Source organism: Antechinus flavipes, chromosome 5 (assembly GCF_016432865.1).
Source record: "Antechinus flavipes isolate AdamAnt ecotype Samford, QLD, Australia chromosome 5, AdamAnt_v2, whole genome shotgun sequence".
Lineage (NCBI taxonomy): Eukaryota > Metazoa > Chordata > Mammalia > Dasyuromorphia > Dasyuridae > Antechinus > Antechinus flavipes.
In genome coordinates, this window is record NC_067402.1 from 105,174,859 (window position 1) to 105,199,911 (window position 25,053).

Consider the following 25,053-nt stretch of genomic DNA (forward strand, 5'->3'; position numbering starts at 1 on the left):
AAGGGTTTCAGTCTCAGGAAGGGGCCCTGCCACATTCCAGGAGGAAATCACTGCCTTACAAAGAGCTCTCTGAGAACTGAGCTCTTGGGTATATTCTTGCTTGGTCCAAGCTTGGACCAGCTACAAGTGGCTATTGTCCAAAGCTTAGGGAGGGGCTGAGAAGAGGTGAGAAGCTAGAACAGCATTATAAACCTAGCCCTGTCTCAATCCACAATGGTTGATTTGATTTATGGTTTTCTAGTATCTTAGTTTGCTAGTGAGATTAGATAACTGTTTTGATGTAAGGAGAGGAGTGAAGGGGCAGACAGCAGTAATCAGGTTTTTAAAAGCCAAGAAGACAAAGCTTTCATTTATTTTGGGTTATGTAGATGAATTCTGGATTGGGCCCTGTGCCTTGGAGGGAGGGGAGAGGAAAATTGGAGAAAGTACTGCTTGGGTGGGTTTGGGTGTGTGTACAAATATAAAGATATGCTTCCATAATAAAAAGGAAATAAATTTCTACTTGCCCTTTTAGCAACCAAGTTTAAAATGTAAAAGTCAGTGATAATTCTTCACTGTCTCCACCATGGTGTAATGGAAAGAACTTTAGACTAAACTATGACAAAGTCCTCTGTTTTACTTATGGTTCTACCCTTGCTACCTCTTAGGGCCTAAATAAAAAACTTAGAGGGATACAAATCAACTTTTAAAATACAATTTTATTAGTAATCTTTCATTTTTGTTTCACTTAGATGTCCCCTTATACCCTTCTTCTTGGCCATTCCCGATAAGCCAATCTTTAAAAGAAATAACAACAACAACAAAAAAAAGAATAACAGGGAAATCTGTTAGAAATAGGTAGACAGTTTGCTGTATATAGATAGATCTTTTGAGAAAGAGAAGTAATTGTGGCTGGCTATGGCAATTGAATCCCATCTCAGCCGAAGGCTACTTCAGCTATTTACTCATTTTGTGATTCTGAGCAAGTCAGCCTTTCTTGACCAGTTTCTTCATCCATAAAATGAGGACTCACATAAAGTAAAGTTTCCATTTACCTTTTCTATATCTGTAACTCTGTGATCTGTATAATTTCTCTTAGCCTGTTTTTCCTTTACTTCACAGAGTCATTGTGAAAATTAGATGAGATAATGGTATGAAAGAAACTTAAAAACCATAGTTTGCCAACTTTCTTGGTTCTCTTTCCAAGATTCTTTCTACTAGAAAAAGCCCTGGGCAAATTCCTCCTGTGATATAATTAACTTTAGTATACATTAAAATTTAAGTTCTCTCAAAATTGAGCTTCATTTATTTTTTAATTTATTTTAGTATTGGTATCTTTGGTACCTAGCACTTAGTAAGGTGCTTGTGAATTGCTCGTTGATGAATTGTATGAACATAGCAACTGGCTGTACAGTGTGTGGAGGTGTAATTCTGGCATGATACTGAGCCTGGTTATGTTCCAGAGAAAACCAGTGCCATGATCTTGTGCACTTCCAACTATTTAAATGAACCAAAAGATATGCAGATCAAATTACTCTATAATCCCATTGACTCTGAATTTCCTGACCTACTTTTGTCTGTTGAGAGCTATCTCTACAACTGTTTTCATCTGTTGACTGATTTGTGTCAAGGGCTGAAAGTATTCAATTTTTTTTCTTTTCTTTTTTCTTTTAAATTAAATTTTCACACCAAATAGTAGGCAATTTACCTGAAATTCTTTTAAGACTAGATTGTATTTTGAGGAAGATTATTTAAATTCAAATTGCATTTATTCTTGATTTGGAGTAGGGAGTAAAAATGACTTGATTTTGGGCGGAAATCAGTATGGATATTGGTGGAAACTAAAAAGCCAGGTTGTTATCTTTCCATATTGGCAGGTTCTGGAGGGAGCCCATTTTGGTCCTTTGATCAGGTCTGTTTCCCAGACTCTCCAGTTTGCATAGAAATGATGAGAGAAGCCGGAGGTTATCTATTGTTATTACTTAAATCTTGATAGGAACTATCTTATCATCTTTAAGACTGTCCTAACATCTTAATACACATCCTTGTAATTCACAGAATCCCACTTTTATCTCCCCTTCATCCCTCTGAGTTATAACTCCTTTTGAATTATAAAAGTTCTCCCTTTTCAAAAAAAGTATGTCGCAAAAGCATCTTTATTTAGCTTTTACTCACAAGCTTTTCTAATGAATAAAGGTACCTTTTGGCTAAGGGAATGCTATTGCATCTTGCCTTTGAAATTGGGAATTGCTCTCTTCATCCTCATCAGATATGACTTTGGTGGGGTAAAACTCCAGATTTATTTTAGAGCTAGTTTAGTGGTTCCCACAAATGCATGCTTGTTAAATTTGCAGTTAACATAGTCCTAGAAAACATGGTTAACACATAAGACAGTTGAATTAGAATTGAAAAACATATCTGTGGTATAACATTGTTCCAAATCTAATAAGGTGCAATTTTTATTTTCATTTTTTAAGTTTTATTTATGTATTTTATTTCTACATTAAAAACATTTACAGATTATTACCATTTCATGAAAGTTTTTATAATGAATTAAAACATTTAAATAAAACTAATAATAGAGTGCAGATATTGACTGTGCATTGGTATTGGGGCAAAATACAGTATGGCTGTCACCTCCCCAGTGCTGGACAGACATTACGTTTCTTTCAATGTTGCATTAAAATCATACAAACATTTTGGGGGTAAAAGCATGTTGATGACTCATATTAAATTTTCAGTTCATTCAAATCCCCATAGAAATAGAAATTGCTAACTGTACCTCCTCCATCTTGTATTTGGGAAATTGAATTTTTTCAACTCAAATCTAAGATGTCATATTTATCTTTAATAATTTTCATTTTATTATAGATTTGAAATATTTCATGTACTTTAAGATAAGAGCACTCTATTATTACCAATGCACCACTGTTTTCATTTCTTTGTACCATATTCTAAGAAACACTTTGAGAAGTTGGGGAGAGGCCAAAAGAGATCAACCAGAATGCTGAAAGGCTTTGAGATCATGCCATATGGAAATCAGTTGAAGGAATAGGCATATTTGGCAGGGTGGAAAAAAGAACATGGTAGTATGTTCTAGTATTTAAAAGGCTTTTACATAGAAAAGAGATTGGGTTTATTCTGCTTGACCTCAGAGAGCAGAATGAAGTACAATGAATAGAAGTTGAAAAGAGGCAGATTTAAGTTTCATTTAAGGTAAAAATTCCAAAAAATTAGAATTATCCAAAAATTAAGAGTGAGCTATATGTGTCTGGAGGTAGTGGGTTTCCCATTTGGTGAAATCTTTAAGCAAAAGCTGAATAATCATTTATTGTTTAGGTTGTACAAGGTATTATTGTTTGGATAAGGTCTACTAGGTTTCTATAGAGTGATTATTCTTTTTACCAACATACACACACATATATACATACATAAATCCCAAAGACTTCCTTTACAAAAGGATTTATGATGCTGTTCTTTTAAGAAGCAAATTTACTTAGGGTGTTAAAGATACAAAACTCTTATTCAGAGAAAATGAATGTACCTATTGTGTAGAGTAAAGCACACTTTTGTATAGAAAAAGCAAGAGTGTATGTTGAATTAGGGAGTTCTTTTAAGTATATGTACAGTTCCAACATCCTATCCATTACAATCCAACATATATGTTTTTATAACAATAAATAGATTAAGCCTCAACTGAAAAGCATCCTATTTGAAGCAGGATTTGATGCAACCAAATTCCAGCACAACAAATTAATTTAGGCAGCTCCTTAAGTCAACTTGATGGGATGGAGCTTTTGGGGGAGATGTGGCAGTAACCTAAAGCCACCTGGCCTTGAGAGTACTGTAGTTCCATAGACAATGCTGGCTGCCAGATAACAATCTATTGGTCAGTGATAATAGGGTTTTTAAGACAAATAGTGAGGTGCCCTCAATTTTACCTCTAAACCATACAATTCAATATTGAGAAGCATACCAGACTATTCCTCAATTTCACCTTTAAGCCATAAAATTAGTTTATCAGTGACATGAAACACCTAAGCTCTCTTTTTCCTCTAAATTTATCTTCTTGCTCCTGATTCTTTACTAAATCCTTTTTGCAACTTAGTCCACTTCAATTGGCATAACAATTATAATAATCTTTGCCCCTTGACTTGGAGATGGGTTCAAGCCTACAAATTCTTTTGAGACATCTTGTTATACTGGTCTGCAGCCCCAACCTTTTGGGGTCTCCTTTGAATCTCAATAAGCTGTCATGATATTTGAGCATTTTCTTTTTGTAATGAATGATCAAGGATTGAATAGAAATAATTTTGATGCTGGCATATAGTTTTATGTGTAACATGTGCCTGTTTTAGTTCAGGACATAATTCATAATTTTATTGAAGGCTAGAACAAAGTGAATGTTGACCTGTGTGCTACATTACTCCGTTCTCTACATGTCTTTGAGGCCTTTATACAGCATTGTGCTTTCTTTGGCTACCATTTTCATCTCTGCATTGTGGAAATCCCCTCCTTGTTGCTCTTGTTCCAGCTGGGGAATTTGTGGGCAAAAAGTCTGCACTCTTCTAAAGTTTAACTAAACTTTGTTTCTTCAATCCAGAGGGAACCATTCAGCTATAGCCAGCTGAAAAGGAGAGAAACATTTCCTTGAGGTAGCAAGTTTTAAGAAAGAAGCTTTGTTTGTGAAGAGCTGTGAGAGGTAGTAAGTCTAGAAGTGCAGCCTGGGGCATCTGTTGGCCCAATACCAAGTTTTGCTTTCTAATTTCCTTGCCCCACGTTCCTAATGTGCTCCACACTGGAATGTGGTCCAATTTGCTCCTTGGGTGCAGGGTTTCAAGGGAGATTCAAACTGTTTCTTGAAGCAGGAGAAAGGATATATGGGTCCTTTTCTTTCTTTTTGTCCTAAACTCTGTCTTTAGTTTCCTGGCCAGATTGAAAGTCCAAACTGGAAGAAGATCATAGAGTTAGATCGTTGTGAATCCAGAGAAGTAGCACAAGGTCATTCAGCAAATTAAGGGACAGAATTGTACCAGAGTAGAGAAAGCACTAGATTTGAAGACGTGTGTTTGGGCCTTTGTAGTTGGGCAAATCACTTATTTACTTGAGCTTTAATTTCCTTCTTGGAAATTTATACATCATACATTATAATTTATATATTATACATTATAAAAATGTATAAAAATTTCCTTCTCTGTACAGTGAAGAACTTGGATTCCATGACTTCTAAGGTCTCCACTGAATCTGTGGGTAAGACCTGTCAGGTGTCCTGACAACCATTCCAGTATTCTCATTTGAACCAGTGCTATGAAGTAATGAAAATAACAATGACAATTGACATTTATATGGACAGAGCACTATATACACATCATCTCAGCTGAACTTCACTGATGTGGTTTATGATGCGGAGTTTGGCACCAAATAATATGGTTCCAGGACCAAAATGATGTGGGTGTAAACACCAGATGACGGTAGACACAAAAAGTTAAGATTCAGTCATGTGAAGAATTCGCAATGGCCATTCTTTTTGGCAAAAGGTAGATTTATTTAGGGAAGAAATTACAGACAAAAGGAAGGAATATAATAGAACCCAGGAATGGTAAATATGAAAAAGCATTGAGAGAGCATAGCAAAGACAAATTCCTCAGTAGAACTCATAATTACCCAAAAGAAAGGGAGTACCCCTTGAGGTTGGGGCATGCCCTTCTCTGGAAGGCAAAATCCTGAAAGAGATGGTGCCCTAAAAGAATTAGTTAGCTAGAAGTAGGGGAAATAGAGTTGAGAAGCATAGTAGAGTTAGGAAAGATACCACATGGCATGGGCTAAGGAGAAAGGCACCATAAGGCAGAGTGCCATGGCAAACTGACAAAAAGAAGGGCAACAGTCATGGGATGGCCCATAAGTAGATTTTATAGGGAAAATTTAACCTCAGAGACATGACTGGGATTTCTGACAGGGCATAGCAAGCTAAGGCTGATGGAGACCTTCCCAGAGGGTGGGACTATGAAATTAAATCGATCTCTGTTAGTTCTCCCTGCTTTCTTCAGGGATTCTCTCTGTCCAAAACACTATTCAGACCTCATCACTCACAATAGCCCTAGGACATTGATACTGCTAAATTTTTTTATTCTAAAAGTGCAGAATTTAGAAATTGAAATTAGGGATTGAATTCAATCCTGGCTCTTACTGAACAATGGTGGGCAAGTCACCTTGTGAGCTATCTTAAGGTACAGTTTCTTCCTCTGTAAAGTGAGGGGCATAATACTTGCATTGTCTTCATTATAAGAATGTAATGAAGGAAATCCTTAGAGAAAATAATCAAGCATTAGATACATGTGGATTGTTGCTGCTCTTGTATACAGATAATAGGAAAAGTCCTTATAGGATTAATCTGTTGTTGGGAATCTATTTTATGTGGTATTCAGTTAATTTGTCTTTAAACTCATTTCCCACATACTTAGGATCCATCCTTCCCATCTTTTTATTCCTATAGAACTTAGCCTAAGACCATAAGAATGAGTAGGTATATTGAACAATATAGTGGACAAATCATCTCCTGAGCTCTCCTAAGGTACAGTTTCTTCCAGTAAAAAGTGAGGGGCATAATACTTGCATTGTCTACATTATAAAAATGTAATGAAGGAAATACTTCACATTGGATAAATGTGAGTTATTGCTACTATTGTATACAAGTGATAGGGTAGTTCTTATAGGATTAACCTGTTGTAGGGAATCTGTTTCATGTGGTATCCAAAACCCTTTTATTATATATTTTGTAAACTTATTTCTCACATACATAGAAACTGTCTTTTCCAGTTTTTTATTACTATAGAATTTAGCCCAAGACAGTGAGAATGAATAGGTATTTAATAAATTTTTTTGAATCAATAAATGAACTTCAGACAGAATATATATGGATAAGTTCTTCGTTTTAAGTAGCAATTGATATGATGAATCATTCTTTCTTCTCCCTTTACTATCCTAATGTTCAAATTTGACTTTGGATTTTCTTTCTCTATAGGTCATTTCTAGAAATATGCTTTTCAATTATAGAGGACTAAAAAAATCCCACTTTTGACACTTTAAAACTGTTTATTTCTATTATCTACCTTTAAGGATTGTTGTGAGCCTCAAATGATAACATTTAAATATTTTACAAACTCTGAAGTTCTATATAACTACTGATAGTTATTGTTATGATAATAATTATATAGAGACCTCTATATAACATACCCTAATTAAAAGAATAGCTCCCATTCCAATGGTAATTAAAGCTTTACTACTTCTTTCCTGAAAACACTTTGCCTGGGTGCTTATAGTGCTGGAAGGAAATTGAGGCTTAGGGAAGGTCATTCACTTTCCTAAAATAATCCTGCTTGGTAAAGAGAATTCTGTTTGCTTACCAAGGGTTGCAGGTATAGATAACTATGGTATAGATAACAAGTAAAAAGAATAAGTAAGCTGAGAGTATGTATATAAATGTAAAGACGCACAGAGATGTAGGGTACATTTGAGGCCGGTAAGAAGTTGCAATATATACTTTGGGCTTGGAGTCAGAAAATTCTGAGTTCTGATGTAACTTGAGACCCTTACTAAGGTGTGTCATCCTGAGCAAGTCACTTAATTGCTGTTTATGATATCTACTTCTCAGGCTTATTGGGAGAATCAAATAAGATAATATTTGTAAAATGTTTAGCATACTGCCTGGCACATAGTAAGTGCTACATAAATGTTAGCTATTATTAGTTTTAGTATTTTTAGCAAAGTATACTTATTCATACTTAATTTATAAATCTGTAGATTTTTTTTTAATAGTAGCAGACTAATAGTATCATTTATTTAAATAACAGCAGCAGTGGATGAAAACATTATAGTCCTAGGATGTTTGAGTTAGGAAGGACTAAAGCTCATCTAACTAAATTTCCTTACTTTGTATAAGCAATTCATTTCAGTAATCATTTTTAAGTAGCTGATCTTTGGGAGGCAAAGTTAGGTGCTGGGGATTCAAGGACAAAAAAAAAAAAAAATCTGTTTAATTCTAAACAATCCCTTTGTTCAAAGAATTTACAAATGTTTTCTTTGAATTCTTTTGGGGTGGGGGAAGAGAAGGGAGGGAAGGAGGAAGATGAGAAGCAGAGAGTGACTCAATATCACTGAAGATGGGCTATTATCCTAATTTTCAAAAAGAAGAAAATAGTAGATCCCATAAAGTATATACTAGTGAATTTTGACCTCAGGCAAAAGCCTATGAAGGATTATTAATATTAAATAGGTGACTCATGAGCTGTTAGTAATAAAATTGGTGATGACTAGGCACTAGCATGGGTTCACTAAGGATAAGCCATGCCAAATTTCCTTCATTTCCACCTTTGGTAGGTGTACTTAATTCTTCAGTCAATCATCATATATCTTGATTTCATCAAGGCATACATCTAATGAGAGAGGTGACATTTTGTAGTACATAGGATTTTATCCTTGGAGTCAAAAAGACCTAAGTTCAAGATTTTCCAATCTTTGATACATAATAATTACGACTATAAATTAATTCATATAATTTCTCAGTATTCCAGGCAATTCTAAAATCATAAATTATAAATAGCTTTTTGTTAGAAATCAAGTGTTAAGAATTTTCAATTCTCTATACTGATGAAATCAGGTTCAGACTTTTTGCTCTTCCTTCCCTCCACCAAAAAATCTTTATTAAAAGATGGAGAGATGTGGGCCATCTACTGTTACTGTTTGGGTGAACTCAAATACATTGAATAAATCATAATCAGTGTAAGGATCAGTGGATTGATGTCATCATGAAAGAATGACTCTAGGAGTAAACCCCTCCCTCGGACTCCGTTCTTAGTCTTGTCCCATACAGCATTTTAATCACTGACATATAGCTATAGAGGACATGGTTATCAAACTGTTGACTTGCATAAAAACAGATAACACTCTGAGGGATAGAACCAGATTCCTAAAAGACCTTAACAAGCCAGAACAAATTTTGACAATCTAGGGTAGACCCAACAAGATGAAATGTCATGAGAATAAATGTTAAGCCCCATTTGTTATTTAGTTGTTTTCAGTTATACCCAATTTTTTGTAACCCCATTTGTGGTTTTCTTGGCAAAGACACTGGCATGGATTATTATTTTCTTCTCCAGCTCCTTTTAATAGGTGAAGAATCAGGCGGAGTTAAGTGACTTGCCTAGAGTCACACTGCTAGTTTAAATGTCTAAAGCTAGATTTGAACTCAGGAAGAGAAGTCTTCTTGACTCTAAGCCTCGCACTTTATCTACTCTACCACCTACACATCCCTGTTAAGTCATGTACTTAGATAAGTTTGGGATGAAGAAAACTTTCTGCTAGATAGCAGTTCATTTAAAAAAGAGTCAAGCGTTTTGGATGATTGCAGCCTCAGAGTGAGTCAACAATGAGTCAACAGTGTGACTAATTTGATGTTAGGTTGCACTAATGAAATTATAGCTTTCAAAACAAAATATGTGATAGCCCTATTCTGTTTTTGTTCAATCCTATCTAGAGCACTGTTTGTCATTTTAGACTTTTCATCTTAGGAGAGACATTGACCAAATAAAATGTGTCTAAGAAGTTGTTGACTGGCATGAGTGGATCACTGTCACATGAAGATGGCTGAAGGATCTTTTTAACCTTTGAAAGGAATAGATTTAAGGGGCCATTGAATATTTGAAAGGCTATTTTATAGATGAGAGATTAGATCGCTTGTTCATTTAGCAAGTGGCAGAGAATCAAAACAGGACCAATGTATGTAGACAAGTTTCCAATTCATGAAATAAGGGAGTCTTTTCATGGGCAGGCAAGCAGAGGCTCATGTTTTAAACTTTGGTCAGGTCCTTATCATCTTACTTCTTTCCTCTTGACTATTTGCAATATTTGCAATAGCATCCTAAGTAGTTCTTCAAGTCTGCCCTCTACAATTCATCCTCTACAAAGTAATCAAATGATATCTGAAAGCGTAGGTCATGAAGGTATAGATGTAGTCACTGTCCTGCACAATAAATTCCTTTGGTTCTTTTTCTTCTAAAAATCAAATGCAAACTCCTAAGTTGGATTTTTAAAGCCCTTCCTAATCTAGTACCAATTTGGCTTTCTAGGTTTATCATATATTATTCTCCTTTAAATATTCTATGGATGAGCTGAACTAGCCTTTTTTGCTTTTCCTCATACCTGAAATGCATTTTTTGTCTCTATTTTTATAGTCCCTGACTGGCTTCCGTCAGGGTTCAACTCAAGTTCTACCTTCTATATGACTCTCCCCAGTTGCTTGTCTCTCTCTGCCTTTTCTGCCTCTGCAAATTACCTGGTATTTACTTTGACTATATTCTGTATATATTTATATATGTTCACATTGTTTCCCTCAATATATTATAAACACCTTGAGCTCAGAGATGGAGTTTTTATTTTTGTCTTCATATACCCAAGACCTAGCACAGTGCTTGACAAACCAGTGCTTAATGAATGAGTCCTAGAGATTTCTGGGATTTGGGTGTATGTATATGTGTATGGTGGGAGGTGGAATTAAATGGTCTCTAAGGTTTCTTCAAACCAAGATTTAATTATTCTAGACCACACAGCTGGTTACCAGAAAGTGCTAAAACTAGAATCCAGGTTTGTTGTCAGTCAGTCTAGTTCTTTTTCTACTATGCCCCAGTGAACTCTGCTGATTATCTTTAAATTTTTCACTTTCTTTCTCACTGGGTGACTGATAGTCTGCCAGAAATCAAAGGGAGGGGATGGTAAGGTTCAATGTGACAGCATAGTTTGCCATAAAAGCAAACTTATGTGCAGAGAAATCTTTATTGCAATGGCCAATTTCATATGATGTGGAAACTTCCAGTAAACAGTTTTTATGAAGTCTTTTTTGCTGACACTTGACAATAGCAGCAAATGGTAATGAGATTAAAAGCTTAGATTCTGCAAGAAGAAAAAAAAAGCACTCCCCTGACTCCAAGTTTACATGGTTCTAGAGAGTATCCCCAGAATTGCTCTGGGAGGATTCTGGAGATTTAGTGTTTTGACCTTTAATTGAGGTGATCTTGAGAATCCTGATTCTGGAATCTCTATCATTCTAGGAATTTAGTGACAGATGTTACTTATATCTTATGGTCAAGTGGCTGGCCCACTCACTGTGGCCCAAGAGAGCTCTACCACAGTCCAGGGATAACCAGGTGCCTGACACCAGAGTGACCCAGGTTGAGGGCATCTTGCCCTTCTGTTAACTTCAAGTATCAACTGCATTTCTGGGAACTCAGCTTGTCCAGTTCCTTTATTTCATAGATAAAGTGATGGGATGAGGCTATCGTCACTTACATAGGTAGTGGTAGTTCTGGGATCTGAACCTTGGTTCCTTGCCTTTTAATCCTGTGCCTTTTCCTTGTCACCACAGCCTGTTTCTTAGCAGAATAGCTTCGTGAAAGAGTTTTTCCCACCAATGTCAAACCATGATAAATGTTTTTTGGAAATATGCTGAGATGACTAATAATTCTCAGTAGATGGATATTTAAATATTTGCCACCCCCTCCTGCAACTTTCCCAAGGGCAATGACACTGTTTCCTCTCTCCCTCCATATATTACAGTACATGGAGGGTTTTATACTACACAAGAAGAAAACAAAAGAGTCAGAGAAGTAATTAAATGTCTGAAATTGTTGATGAGAGCTGACTGTAAGGGATGAAGAAATTGAGAGGTACACAGCTATTTCTGCACTTCAATATCCTTATTTGTAAAAAGTTTAGAGTATTCTACAGTTCCTTCTCATTGAGATTTTCAGTGATTCTCTAAATTCAAAAGTGAGTTTGTTCAGATATTGGGAATAGGAAGTTTGATGAAGACTTTGGATTCCCATTATTGTTCTAAAAGAAATGATCAGCAGGATGATTTAAGAAAGGCCTGCAGAGACTTACATAAACTGATGCTAAATGAAGTAAATAGAACCAAGAGAACATACATTAACAACAAGATTATGTGAGGATCTATTCTGATGGATGAGGCTCTCTTCAACAATGAGGTGATTTAGGCCAATTCCAATAGCCATCCAATAGATGGAGAGAGCCATCTGAATCCAGAGAAAGGACTATGGGGACTGAATGTGGATCACAACATTATGTTTTTATCTTTTTAGTTGTTATTTGCTTGCTTTTTTTTTTCTTTCCTTTTTTTTTCTTTTTGATCTGATTTTTCTTTCGTAGCAAGATAAATATGAAAACGTTTAGAATAACTGCACATGTTTAACCTATATTGGATTGCTTGCATCTATAGGAGGGGGAAAGAGGAGGGAGAAAAATTTGGAACAAAGTTTTGCAGAGGTGAATGTTAAACTGTCTTTGCATGTATTTTGAAAATAAAAAGCTATTATTAAAACAAAAACTTTGGATTCCCTTTTTCTAAAACTATTACTGTCTCATCTTGTCCTTATCCAATCTGCTAGCCTGGAGTGGACAAAAGTGTATTGGATCCTGTTTTATATAACTGAGGTGTTCCTAGAATTATGAAATTTGGAGTTGGTGGATTTTAATGTCTACGAGAAGTAACAATTTCTAGAAAGAGTAGTAAGTAATATTTTTAAGATAAGGAAATAGCCCCAGAGAGGTCACACAGATAGTAAGTAGCTGAGATGAGCTTCTTTATTTTTAGTAACCTCTGACTGATATTTTCCCTTCAATTATGTTATATTATTCTGAGACATCCATAGACTTCACCAGAGTGCCAAAGGGGGTCCATGAAAAACAAAACACTTTATCTAAAGCATAAACTAAGTGAAAGGAATTAGTTTGAAAAGAAACTGGAAAAATAGGGTGGATTCAGATTATGGAGAGCCTTTGAATGCCAAGCTAAGTAATTTAGTAGGCAAGGGAGTTGCTGAAAGGTTTTGAACTGGTAACTGATTTGATTATGATTATATGTTAGGAAGATTGATCAGCTGGTGATCTGCACCCTGACTAGAGAATATTGTAACATAGTCAATAAAGTTTATATTGTTTGTTTTATTGTCTTCCAAGAAGTTAGGTCCCAGCTATAACAGTCATAAAGGGAGAAGACACTTGGTTGAGGCTTGCATAATAACATTAGAATGATGTTAAGCTTCTTCCCCACCTCCACCCCCATCCCTGAAATTAATAGCTGCCAAAATGATCAGGCTGAGCAAATTTTCTTTGCTGAATCGTGCTAAGAGACTAGGCAAGGGAGAGGACCTGCTCTTTGGGCATAATCAGCAATAATAACAGGCAAATAGTATAGTAGAAAGAATATTGGATATAGAATCAAACCAAACTGATTTTAAATCCAATTTTTATCTTATTTCAATACTGTCTGCTTCTAGGCAAGTTGATTCATCTCTGTAGGCCTCAGTTTCCTTATTTGTAAAATGAAAGTTGTACTATGTGACCTCTAAGGTATCGTTAGTTCTTTTAGGAAAATGTTATCATTTTCCATGCTCTCTAATTCCTGCTCTAAACCCTACTCTTTTTTTATTGTATATTTACCATGTGTCCTTACCTTAGGCCCATTGGAAGAAAGATATAAAGAAGGCTAAGTTCTGACACTTTCCTCTCTCTAAAGAGTTTACAACTGTTTGAAGAAATAAGCCAACACAAGTAAAGGAATGAAAGAGCATTCCCAGATAGGATATTACTAAAGATTTTCTTCTGTGATTCAGAGAAAGGAGGGATCAATGAGACCTAGCTGGCCCAGGAAGGGCTTCTTAGTTATCCAGAGATTTATGATGAAAAAAAAATCCCAAAAATCTTTATTTGTGTTGCAGAGAGGGAACAGATGTTGCTTTGCAGAAGGGGAGCAGACTAACAGTCAGCTCAGTTTATACAACCTCCCCATCAAGTCCAAGGCATACAAACATAGCCTTGCCTTCTAGCTCTCCTCTGCTCCTCTTACCCCCATTAGGGATAACACAGCAGTGTTCCTCAATCTCAGCGATGAATGAAGACTATCAAATCACTGTGAGGTATTTCTGGAGGAGCTGGCTGATGAAGTGAAAGCTGCCTGTGTGACTAACAACCAGTGGGCTTGTGTTCTGGCTACTTCCTTTTGAATTACCTGGGCTTGTTTCTAGCTAGGCGGTGATGGTGGTGGTATCTGACCCAAGAGGATTTGTGAATGAGAAATGACAGACTGAAATATTGCCTATACTGTTTGTGGTCTTTATGGTCTCTATGTTCCAAAGCATCATAGAATTCTAGAGCTAGGACTCTATGGAGCTAGAAGAAACTCTGGGGATAATTCAATCCAACTCCCACATAATACAGATGTAGAAACTTAAGTTCAGAGAGATAAAGGGAATTATCTGTTCAAGATCACACTTTCATTGCTGCCTTGATTTTCTCTGCCCTAAGAGGAAACTGAGAAAACATTAATGAAATATTTTTCTGGCAAGAAGGGTAGGGGATTAGCTCCAACATTTCCTCATTTTAATTAATTTAATAATGATTTTTAATAATTTTAATAATTAATAAATTAAAATATATTAATGTTTGTTAATATCCTATACTAATGAAATCATAAGTCTAGAGCCCAAAAAAAGTGAATTAAGGTGTTTTCCCCCCTGTTTTGCTGTTAATATGTAAGAAGCTTCATCTAAAAGGAATTAAAATTGAACTTGTTTGATTTCATTGGTACAGGAATGCCTTTGTGAAGAAGCTTCCTCTGCTAATACAGAGTGATTCAGTACCTTCTTCATAATTTCTGTCTATACATTTTTGAGTTAGAGTTGCCTAGCATGTGATGCTACAAAATTTTTGAGCAAGGCCCAAATCATATTAAAATAGAGATAGAAAATACTAACAAAATGAATAAAATTATAATACACTATAGTTTATTTGTGGTCTTCTAAATCAATATGGGACCCACAAGAATTTATTTCTATTTGAGTTTGATATCACTGACTAAGAATACTGAAAGGTTAACTCATTTGCTTGAAGTCACACAGTCAATGTATCTTAGAGGCAGGTTTGAACCCACATGTTCCTGGTTTTGAAGCTGGCTCATTATACTATTCACTTCTCCCTCTTGCAAAAATGTAATTATTTAAAGTTCTACATTTTGGTTTTCAAGTCAGACTTTAGGTTAAAAGTTCAGCCTTTACTTACTAGTTGTAAAACAAATTACTCAAACCAGGGGTGGGAAACTTCTGCCCTATGGGCAGTATAAGACTCATGAAATCATTTGCTAAGGCAACTGCAGGGTGTGATGAACAACCTCCCACTGCTTGAGTTCTATAAGTTGATATAAGTTGATGGTCCAGAAATAAAGATCCAAATGACTCTTGGCAGGAAAAGAGGTGAGTAATATAAATCACTTTATCTCTTCTGGGCTTCTTAAAGTAGAGAGAGAAGAAGTAGAGAGAAGAAGAGAGAGTGGGTTGGAAGAAAGAAGGTGTTTTGTGTGTGTGTGTGTGTGTGTGTGTGTGTGTGTGTGTGTGTGTGTGTGTATTTGTATGTTGTGGAGCTGATTGTAAGTGAGTTATGTTATGAATACGTGGGGATGACACATAGCTGGAATATTGAAAGGAGAAGGTGGCAACTATTGGATTATTAACCTGGCTGCACCTTGTTGCCTTTGGGCAAATGTGGTTGGTTGCAGAGTAAGGTTCAGACTCAGGTAAGCCTTTGGATTCAAGAAAGGCATAACTGCAGTGTCTGGGTTCTATCTCCTTATGTTTCTGCCATATATTGTTGACTTGAGGAAAGACAGCCAACAGAAGTGTGCTGTCTGCAATTTTTTTTTTTTTTTTGCCTGAATACTTTATGTGTTGTTTCTGTCTTTGGAACCTTTCCAGATAGGAGGGGTTCTGTTTTTCTAGGGTAGACAAGCTGGAGGATTTTAGATTTAGAGCTGATTACTCTAAATTTCTCTATTATAAAATAAATGTGGAAATTGAGTCACAATCTCCTCCATTGAAAAGTGGATATAATAGTAGCACTTATCTCGAAAGGTTGTTTCAAGGATTAAATGAGATAATATTTGTAAAAAGGGGATAACACAGTCCTTGGTATATAGTAGGCTCTTTAATAAATGCTTATTTCCTTCTCTCTTATCTTTCACCATCTTTCCCCTCTTTCACTTTCCCAGTGATCCTTCTTTCTCCAAGAATAGATATATATATATGAATAGATGCATAGATACACAGTCAGATGTTTTCAATTGTAAAAATTATATATTATATAGATAAATGACTGAATTAGTTTAACTTGGCTTAAGACATTGTTCAGTCTCTTCTAAATTGTCCCTGTTTTATTACCCAGGGAAACTGGATAATCTTTTCATTTGATATTTTTGGATTTTTCATCTTTCTTTATATTTTCTTTTTTTTTCTATCCATTTGATCACAAGGTAAAAAAGATTCTTTTGTGGAATGAGTCCCAGATCTACCTTTCAACTTTAAGTTGAATATGTTCTCTTCCTACATATTTAATTCATCAGTTCCCCTTGATTTTGCTCACAGAAATACTCTGCTTTAATTTATAACCAAGTTAGAAAAGCTTGAAGTACTAGTGATGGATTTTTGACTGAGAACTAATCTAAGTCTGAAAATATTGGCAAGCAGTTTTGTTGTTTTGCCCAAAGCAGTTTAAACAAAGGCATTGAGGAATTGGATAGGAAATATTTACACCAGTGGTGTTCAATTTGGCAATTATTAAGCACCTACTGCATCTAGAGCAACATTCTAGATGCTAAAGGCTTCTTTTAGTTTAGATTGCTGCTCTCATGGAGCTTATAGTCTAATAAAGGGATTAAAACACAAACCCACATAGCTACAATACAGTATCATAATGTAATTTAAGAGAAATAATAAACGCCTATGTGGAATCCTAGGAGACAAAAAGATCAAGGATGGATGAACAAGAAAGACTCAATAAAACAGGTGATAATTGATTTGGATTTTAAAGAATATGTAGGAATTCAGTAGGTAAAGCTTGGGAAGGGAGAATTTTACAGGCATCACAAATTTACAAAGGGTGAAAAATTTAGGATGTGTTCAAGGGCATAGAGAATAGTTTTGTAGGAATGACTGGAAAAAGAGAAAGTAGCATCAGAATGTGGAGGACTTTCATTGCCCAGCAATGTTGTTTGATCTTGACTCAGTAGACAATAACAGCCAGTGTTGAGTAGAGAAATGATACGACTAGCTTGACATGTATTAGTGGTACCAATTATTGGAATAACAGCATGAATGATATTAAAAATATTCTTACTCCTTTTGACACACCATACAATTCTATGAGAAATAGATCTGATTATTGGATATCTTTTACCTTAGGGGTGGGGACAGAAGATGGGGTTGATGGGAGGCAATAAAAGAATAAATCCAACTCAAACACATTTCTCTACCTCCAGCATTCAGGGGGGAAAAAAAACAAGGTCTCAAATCATTCACTAATAAAACAAACAAAATTTGCCACCAGAGACCCGTTACTCTCCTCTATCACTAACTCTAGTATCATTTCTAAATATGTTATTACATATGTATATAGAAATCCAGGTACTTAGAAAAGGAAAAGGAGAAATTGAAAATATGTGCTTACCATTTTATGTCTTTCCTGTCTCTAGCTTCCAGAATAAGATGGTAGAGGAGGCACATAATTAGTTGTTCTAGGTGGGATTATCAGGGACCACTGAGAGGTCTGAGTTAGGGTAATTGTGGGAGTAAAAAGACATAAATTGCATCAAGATTTAATATTGAACTTGCTATTATCTTGGAATGAGAAGTTAAAGAGGAAAGTTGACATCCTAGAAAATGCTTGAATATCTGGTTCACCCCAATAAAATGACAGTGCTAGGCTCTGTACAGCTGGCTATAGATGTCTAAGACAAATTAATCTTTTCTGTAGTACTATGTGGAAAGCTAGGGTGGGACCAGATTGTGAAGGCCTTTAAATGCCAAGCAAGGAGTATTTAATTTTAATTGAGTAAAGATCATTGGGGTGGAAGAATGACATGTTCAGCCAGTGCTTGAAGAAAATCTCTTTGGCCAAGAAAGTTAATAGGTCTTAGGAATTAGTGAGAAAGAAGTTAGAAGAAGAAGGGCAAATGGTAGTGATTATTGACTTCCTTCAAAGTAGTACTGAGGCAGCTGTTGGTTAACATGTCTGGGGCATGTCTCTGTTTTGTGAAAGAGATCTTCCTAAGATTTTTTCGACCATGGTGGTGATTCATGTAGAGAAAGATGATATCACCAGAAGGAACTTGAAAAACATTAAGAATTATGAATTCGTGGTGATGTTTTCATGACGATAATTGTTTAAAAGAAGACAATTTGAAATAGTTAAGTAGGTTAAAGAATTGATTTTGGCTAAAAAGTTAGTGTTTGGGAAAGGAATTTGGTTTCTGGATTACAATTTAGAATATGGGAAGAGGAGTTCTGAGCAGAGCGACAAGAATCAGCAAAAACATATTTGTCTAGAGTATTGCAAAGTCTCATCAGGAGGATTTTTGTCTGAAGGTGGTTGTGGGAAGAGGAGAATGAAAATTTACTGCTACCACATAGATCTTCCAAATCCAGGACTATAGAGAATAAGGTTCTCAGGGAGAGAGAGGTGAAATGTTTTGCTCAAGGCTACCTAGCTAATTATTGGCAGAGCGAGGACTAAACCTAGTCTCTTGGACTCTCTCCAGTGTTTATTCCTCTAAATTATAAAGCCACTGTTGTCCTATGGATGTTGTGATAACCTTTCAAAATTCTGCACTTTTGCTTTAAGGTGTATTTTTTTTTTAAGTTTCATACTTAATTGATGGATCTTTGAGACTTTGTAAAGTTTTTCAGGTAACCTGAAAGAGAAAAAGATCTGAATTTTAAAATTGTGAAGTAGTTGAAGGAATTTTCAAATAGCCTAAAAGAAAAGCTCAGTATCAATGGTATGAAATAGATGAGAAAAATCTTTGAGGATGTCATTACCATGGTGCTGAAAGATTGTTGGAACATAGAACCTTCTATTGAAAGTATTGATACACTGTCTGGAAAAATGTTGTCTTTTCAGGCCAGACTGTGGGTTTCTTGGAAACATATTTTAGCAAACCAAAAATCATGGATTTAGAGCTCTAAAAGTCCTTACTTTAGGGTCATCTAATGTGACTTTCTCATCCTGCAAGATCATGGGAATCATGGAAAGAAAGGTAACAAAAGAGAGGAGTAGAAAAGTCAGGGAAGACAATATCCAATAGAAGCCAAGAATAAATCAGTTGTTGATGTAAAAAATATATTAGAATTTGGGTCCATGTAACATAACCTACAAATATTTTTTTTTAAATAGCTTTTTATTTACAAGATATATGCATGGGTAATTTTTCAGCATTGACCCTTGCAAAACCTTCTGTTCCAACTTTTCCCCTCCTTTCCCCCACCTATCCCCCAGATGACAAGTAGACCAATATATATAACCTACAAATCTTAATGTAGGGAGGCAAATTTGACTTTAAAATTGTCTGAACATTAATGGGATGGAATCCATGATTGAAATAAAGGAATTGAGTAGATCAAAGGAGCAGGAGAGGAGCATAGTATTTCAAGAAGACTCATATGAGAAAGCCAGAGACCTGAATGGAGAAAGATGCTGGAAAGCATATTTATTTGAGTAAAGATCTTTAGAAAATGAAATAGAAATGATTGTCATAGATGTATACTACAGACCAGCTGGAGAAGGAATTAGATCCAGAGTCTGATGACCCAGATCACAAGCTTGGCATGGGGTCTTTTGAAGGGGGCACTTCAGATATTCAGATGTTTGCTGTAGTTCTTTGCCAAAAAACTACAGCAAGCTTACTGACATCATATTGTTTACTTTTTAAAAGATGGAAGAAGTGATAGAAGGGACTGCTATTCTGAGCTAGATTCTGAGCAATAAGGACTAGTTGCTGAAATAGCATGATTTTAAGTTGTGGGCAAATGACCAATCTATTATAGAGTCCACAATATAGAAGGTGAACACAAATAACCAGAATCTCAGGTTCGGTCTAGATTTGGGGAAGAGTGAATTTCAAAGCATTCAGGAAAAGGATAGATACGATTCAATGACCTAATATTCTGCAGAGAAAGTCGAATCCAGAGTGAAAGAGAAACTCCCTAGACTGAGGGGTTTTTTGTTTGTTTTTCTGAGGCAATTGGGGTTGAGTGACTTGCCTTGCCCAGGGTCACACAGCTAGGAAGTGTTAAGCATCTAGATCATATTTAAATTCAGATCCTCCTGACTTCAGGGCTGGTGCTCTATCACTGCATCAACTAGCTGCCCCTCCTAGACTGAAATTTTCCAGATGATAAAAAAGGGGATTCTCTAGGGTAGTGAAAAGCCAATTTAAGAGAGTGGTACATGTGGTCTTATAAGACTAAAAGTCAGGAATGTTTAAAGATCATAAACATTAACAAGGCATTATTTAAGAAACAAACAAAACAACCTTTAAAAAAAAAAAAAAAGCTAGAGAAGGATTAGCATTGCCATTAAGGGTATATGGAATTAAGATAATTGACTGGTGAGTAGACTGAGCTAGTCAACTTTTTTTGGTTTTCTTTTCTAAGAAAAATGACCTTTGGATTGGGAAAGATGGTTGTAGGGTGTGGAAAGTTCTATCTATGAGGCAATTAGACAGCATTTAATTGCTCTTAATAAGTTCAAGTCTCGAGTTCAACATGCTCACTATATTCTATGGTGCTGAAAAACACCAGCAAGTATGATTTTGGAGTTGTGATTGGTCATTTTTGAAATGTTTGGAGAATGAGAAGGATGTCCTAGGATTAGAGGAATGTAAATGTTCTAATTTCTTTAAAAATGATGAAGGGAAAGGACAGAATCTCCAAACTATAATCCAGAGAGTCTAATTTCTATTCCTGATGAAGTTCTAGAGCATCTATTTAAAAAAAAGAATGGTTCATGAACATTTAGAAAGAGAAGCATTGAACACTCAAACCTAGCAAAAATTTCAACAAGGACAAATTATGCCAGACCAAATGTATTTCTTCGACAGGGTACTTAAACTGATAGTTCAGAGGGAATATTGTAGGTATAATATAATTCAATTTCAGTAGTTATCCTAGATATCTTTGTGGAGGAGATAAATATAGGTTAGATGATAGGTGAATTCAAAACTGATTTCATGGATAGAGTCAAAGGGTAAGTATTGTAAAAGAGAAAAGTCTCTGATGGAATACCTCAGGTATTTGTTGGCTCTGTACTTTTCAGTATTTTTTTCCCCAGTTATTTTGATCAAGCTATATTTGTCAGGTTTTCAAATAATATGTATTTGGGAGGAATAGATAACACATCTTGATTACAAAATTTGTATTTTAAAAGTTTTTGCTAACCAGAGTTATGGGCCAAATTGAATAAGAGGAAGTTTAATATGGATAAATATAAATCATCCATGCATTAACAATTGGTTTCACAAATATGGAAGTGGAGAGAGATGTGACTAGATAAGAGATTCTATGAGAAAGACTGTAAGACCATAGATGATTTTTCTTGATAGTTGTCAAATTTTCCTTTGCTGGAGGTTTTTAAGTAAAGATGACATAGAAAGGGATCTTCTTGAGATATAGTCTAGAATAAATGATATCTAAGGTCCTTTCCAGTGCCTTAGATTCTTTTGATTATCAGGAGTAGAAGGAGCACTGAGTTCTCTTACTGTAGCTGCTTCTTCTATTATAAATGATTAGATAATCATGCATTTAATTATTAATTTAATAATTTTAAAACAATAATTAATAACTTAGGGGTCATAGTGGATCAAACAAAGGGTCAATCTTAAATTGAGTGAAAGTGGCTTTGTTGGCCAGGATGTGCAAGAAGTGGGTGTTTTTTTTTTTTTTTTATTGTTTTGCAAGGCAGTTGGGCTTACGTGACTTGCCCAGGTCACACAGGTGGTAAGTGTTAGTATCTGAAGCAGGTTTTAATTCAGGTCCTCCTCACTTCAGGGTCAATACTCTATCTCAGGGGTCCCCTTTTAAACAGGGGGCCAGTTCACTGTCCCTGAGACTGTTGGAGGGCTGGACTATAGTAAAAACAAAAACTTTAAATAAAGCCCTTAAATAAAAAAACTTCATAGCCCCAGATGAGGGGGATAAACATCCTCAGCTGCTGCATCTGGCCCGTGGCCGTAGTTTGAGGATTGGGCTGCTCCCAGTACTTTTTTTTTTTAAACAGTTTTTTTAAGTGCCATTTTTGAAAAAAAAAAAAACAAAAAAACTAACTGTAGAATGACCATAGAAGTGGGTGGATTGGAGGAACTGCTTTACCCTACATATGCAAATGGGTGGATCCAAATCTTTAATCTCCATACTCCTAGAATGTTCACACTAGAAGGGATTTTAGAAATTATCAAGCCCAACCCTTTTATTTGATAGATAATGAAACTGGAAACTATTGCTTAAGATTGTTATTGGCAGATATTAAAAGAAACCTAGAACTCTCAGTCCAGTGACCTTTCTTCTATAATATAAAGCCTTTGCTATCCCAGGGGTGCTATGACAAAAGCCTCAAAATTCCACATTTTTCCTTCAGTGTACTTTTTTTTTTTTTAATGCAGTTTCACAAATAGCTGATATACTTGGAGACCTTGTGAAAGATATAAAAAGGGTCAGAATTACGAAGTGGCTGGGGGTATTTTCATGTAGGTTAGAGAAGCTTGCATTGTTAAAGACAGGGAAATGTTCAGAGGACATCATTTCCATGGTGCTGATAGATATATGGTGCATTCATTCAAGTTCATTCAAAATGTCCACTTGTTATGTGGAACTGTAATCCTGGAGAAACTGAGGCAGGATAGAGATTAGAGAACAATTTATTTGAAAAGGAGAGATTTACTGGGACCAAATGGATCCATGGTTTGGTCCCAGGATTGAATGAGACTATATGGTCTCCAAGAATCCAGCAGTGAATGTGGGATACAAGAACGATGACATAATGGAGGGAGGTACTGGAGAAGCTCCTGATATTCTAATGATGTCTAAAATATAAGATCTTTATCCAATCAAACATTAAGAGGGGATGATTATAGCCTGAGGTCTAAGATATAAGACCTTTATCCTATCAAACTTTGAGGGTATGGTTATAACCTGAGGCAGAGTAACTGAGTAGGACAATTAGGGTAACTGGGTCAGGACATTAAAAGAGAACTGTGGCACAACAGAACAAGGTTGGAAGCTTCTTGGAAAACTATGAAACCGCTAGTCATAGAATTCTAGCTGGAAAGGACTTTAGATATCATCTAGACTGATTCTCATCTTATCTTAAAAATGAGGAATCTAGAAAGGATAGCTCCAGATCACATAAGGGAGGTAGTTAGTGGTAGAGTTAGGATTTAAGCCCTGGGTTCCCTGATTCCCAGTCCAGCATTTCATCCATGGCACCAAATTGCCTCTGTTACAGCATGCAGAGAATTCTGAAAAGATGGGAGGAACTAGTACTTATTTTCACATTGAACTGATTGTGCTTCTGGTAATTAATGTAGGAAAGATGGTTTCTTATGTGTCCTTTTTGTTTTTTAATTGAATGTTTTTTTTTTAAATTTAATATAACATTGAACAATCACACTGAGTAAGCAACTATTGACAGTTTAATTAAGACAAATAAAGTATGAAGTAACTATTTATTTTTTCACTCCCATTAAGTACCTTATACTCAGCATACTTTAATTACTCTCATTCAGTTTTCCTCTTACATCATCATCAGAAGTATATGATCTGTTCTTTTGGCTCTACTGTTGCCATTTTGGATTATTTCATAAAGGTCTTTCCAGACTTTTGTTTGTCTTAACAGCATTAAAGGACTTGATTATATTAATGTACCACAATTTATTTAGCCATCTCCCCTATTTTTGGATATTTAGGTTATTTCTAGCTTTTTACAATGACTATTAGCTATTTTGTAAAAAAAAAAAAAAAGTTAGGATAGTTTAGGTTATAATTCTTAAGTTAATTTTTTCTATGAAATATTTTACATTTTCTTCTTTTGACTTTGATTATTTCTTAATATCTCATGAAGTCGTTAGCTTCTGTTGGCCTTCTAATTTTCAAGGAATTATTTTCTTGTTAGATCCCAGAGTATAAATTGCAGGTCAGATAGAGATGTGACTAGGAATTTTAGTGCCTGGGGAAAATTCAGTAGAGGAGAGAGAGCTCAGACTTTGGGATATAAGACCCTTCAAGGTATACCCGAAGCACTGCTGTGGGTTGGAGGAAAAAGGAGATCCTAAAATGGCTTCTTTGGGCAGAAAAAGGGGAAGGAGGAAGACATATACTAGTTGATGAAAGTCCACTTGGAGTTTAAGAAAATCTTCACTAGCATTTCTCAGTGTTATCACTAATCCTAGATATCTCTCACAAAAAAGTGTAACATGCAGAGTCTTGCCTGTGTCTTTGACCCCTTACTCTTCTTGAAGAAGGCAGGAAGATAGAGCAAGCAAATTGAGGTACAGTAGTGGGTCCTGGGAGAAGGGTGTTATGGCAGCTGTTCTCTGAGGGTAGTATCTGAGCTAGTAGGTTAGAATACTGTTATAGTGGAGAATTACATACCTTTAATGTCACTGACTTGAGGCAAAGTTTCGCTGATCCATTCTAACTGTGCCTCTGCATAAAGTCATAGATTTATCAGAAACTGAGTTCTATCACCCTGTGTTTTACAGCATTTCACAGAACTTCTGGATGAGTTTTCCCAGAATGTCCTGGGCCAGCTTTTGAATGACCCCTTCCTCTCAGAGAAGAATGAGATGATGGAAGTGGAGACATCTCCAGCCTCCCCTGCTCCTCTCATCCAGGCAGAACACAGCTACTCTCTGTGTGGGGATTCTCGGCCTCAGTCCCCACTCACTCACATTTCTAATGAAGATACCTTCAATGAAGGTAAGGGAAAAACAGAATAAACCTGGTTTGGTTGGAAATATCTTGAGTACAGTGGGTTTGGGGGATAGTAGTGATGAGTTAGACTTTCTTATTGGCTGCAAATCCTTTCTTTTGGGAGATTTTTGAGAGCAGGGATTTGTGTATCTGTTGTTACCATTTGCAGATATTCCTACAGCACCTACCTATCATGTGTGAAATATCAGAGCTA

The 25,053-nt window shown here is 35.8% G+C and overlaps 1 protein-coding gene across 1 annotated transcript in view; it reads left to right on the forward strand.

The window, feature by feature from the left end:
• Positions 1-25,053, forward strand: part of CREB3L2 (cAMP responsive element binding protein 3 like 2) — a 156,661-nt gene that overhangs the window by 61,784 nt on the left and 69,824 nt on the right. The window contains exon 2 of the mRNA XM_051961734.1: positions 24,629-24,845. Within this exon, the coding sequence (XP_051817694.1) occupies positions 24,629-24,845 (217 nt within the window). The remainder of the gene's footprint in view (positions 1-24,628; positions 24,846-25,053) is intronic.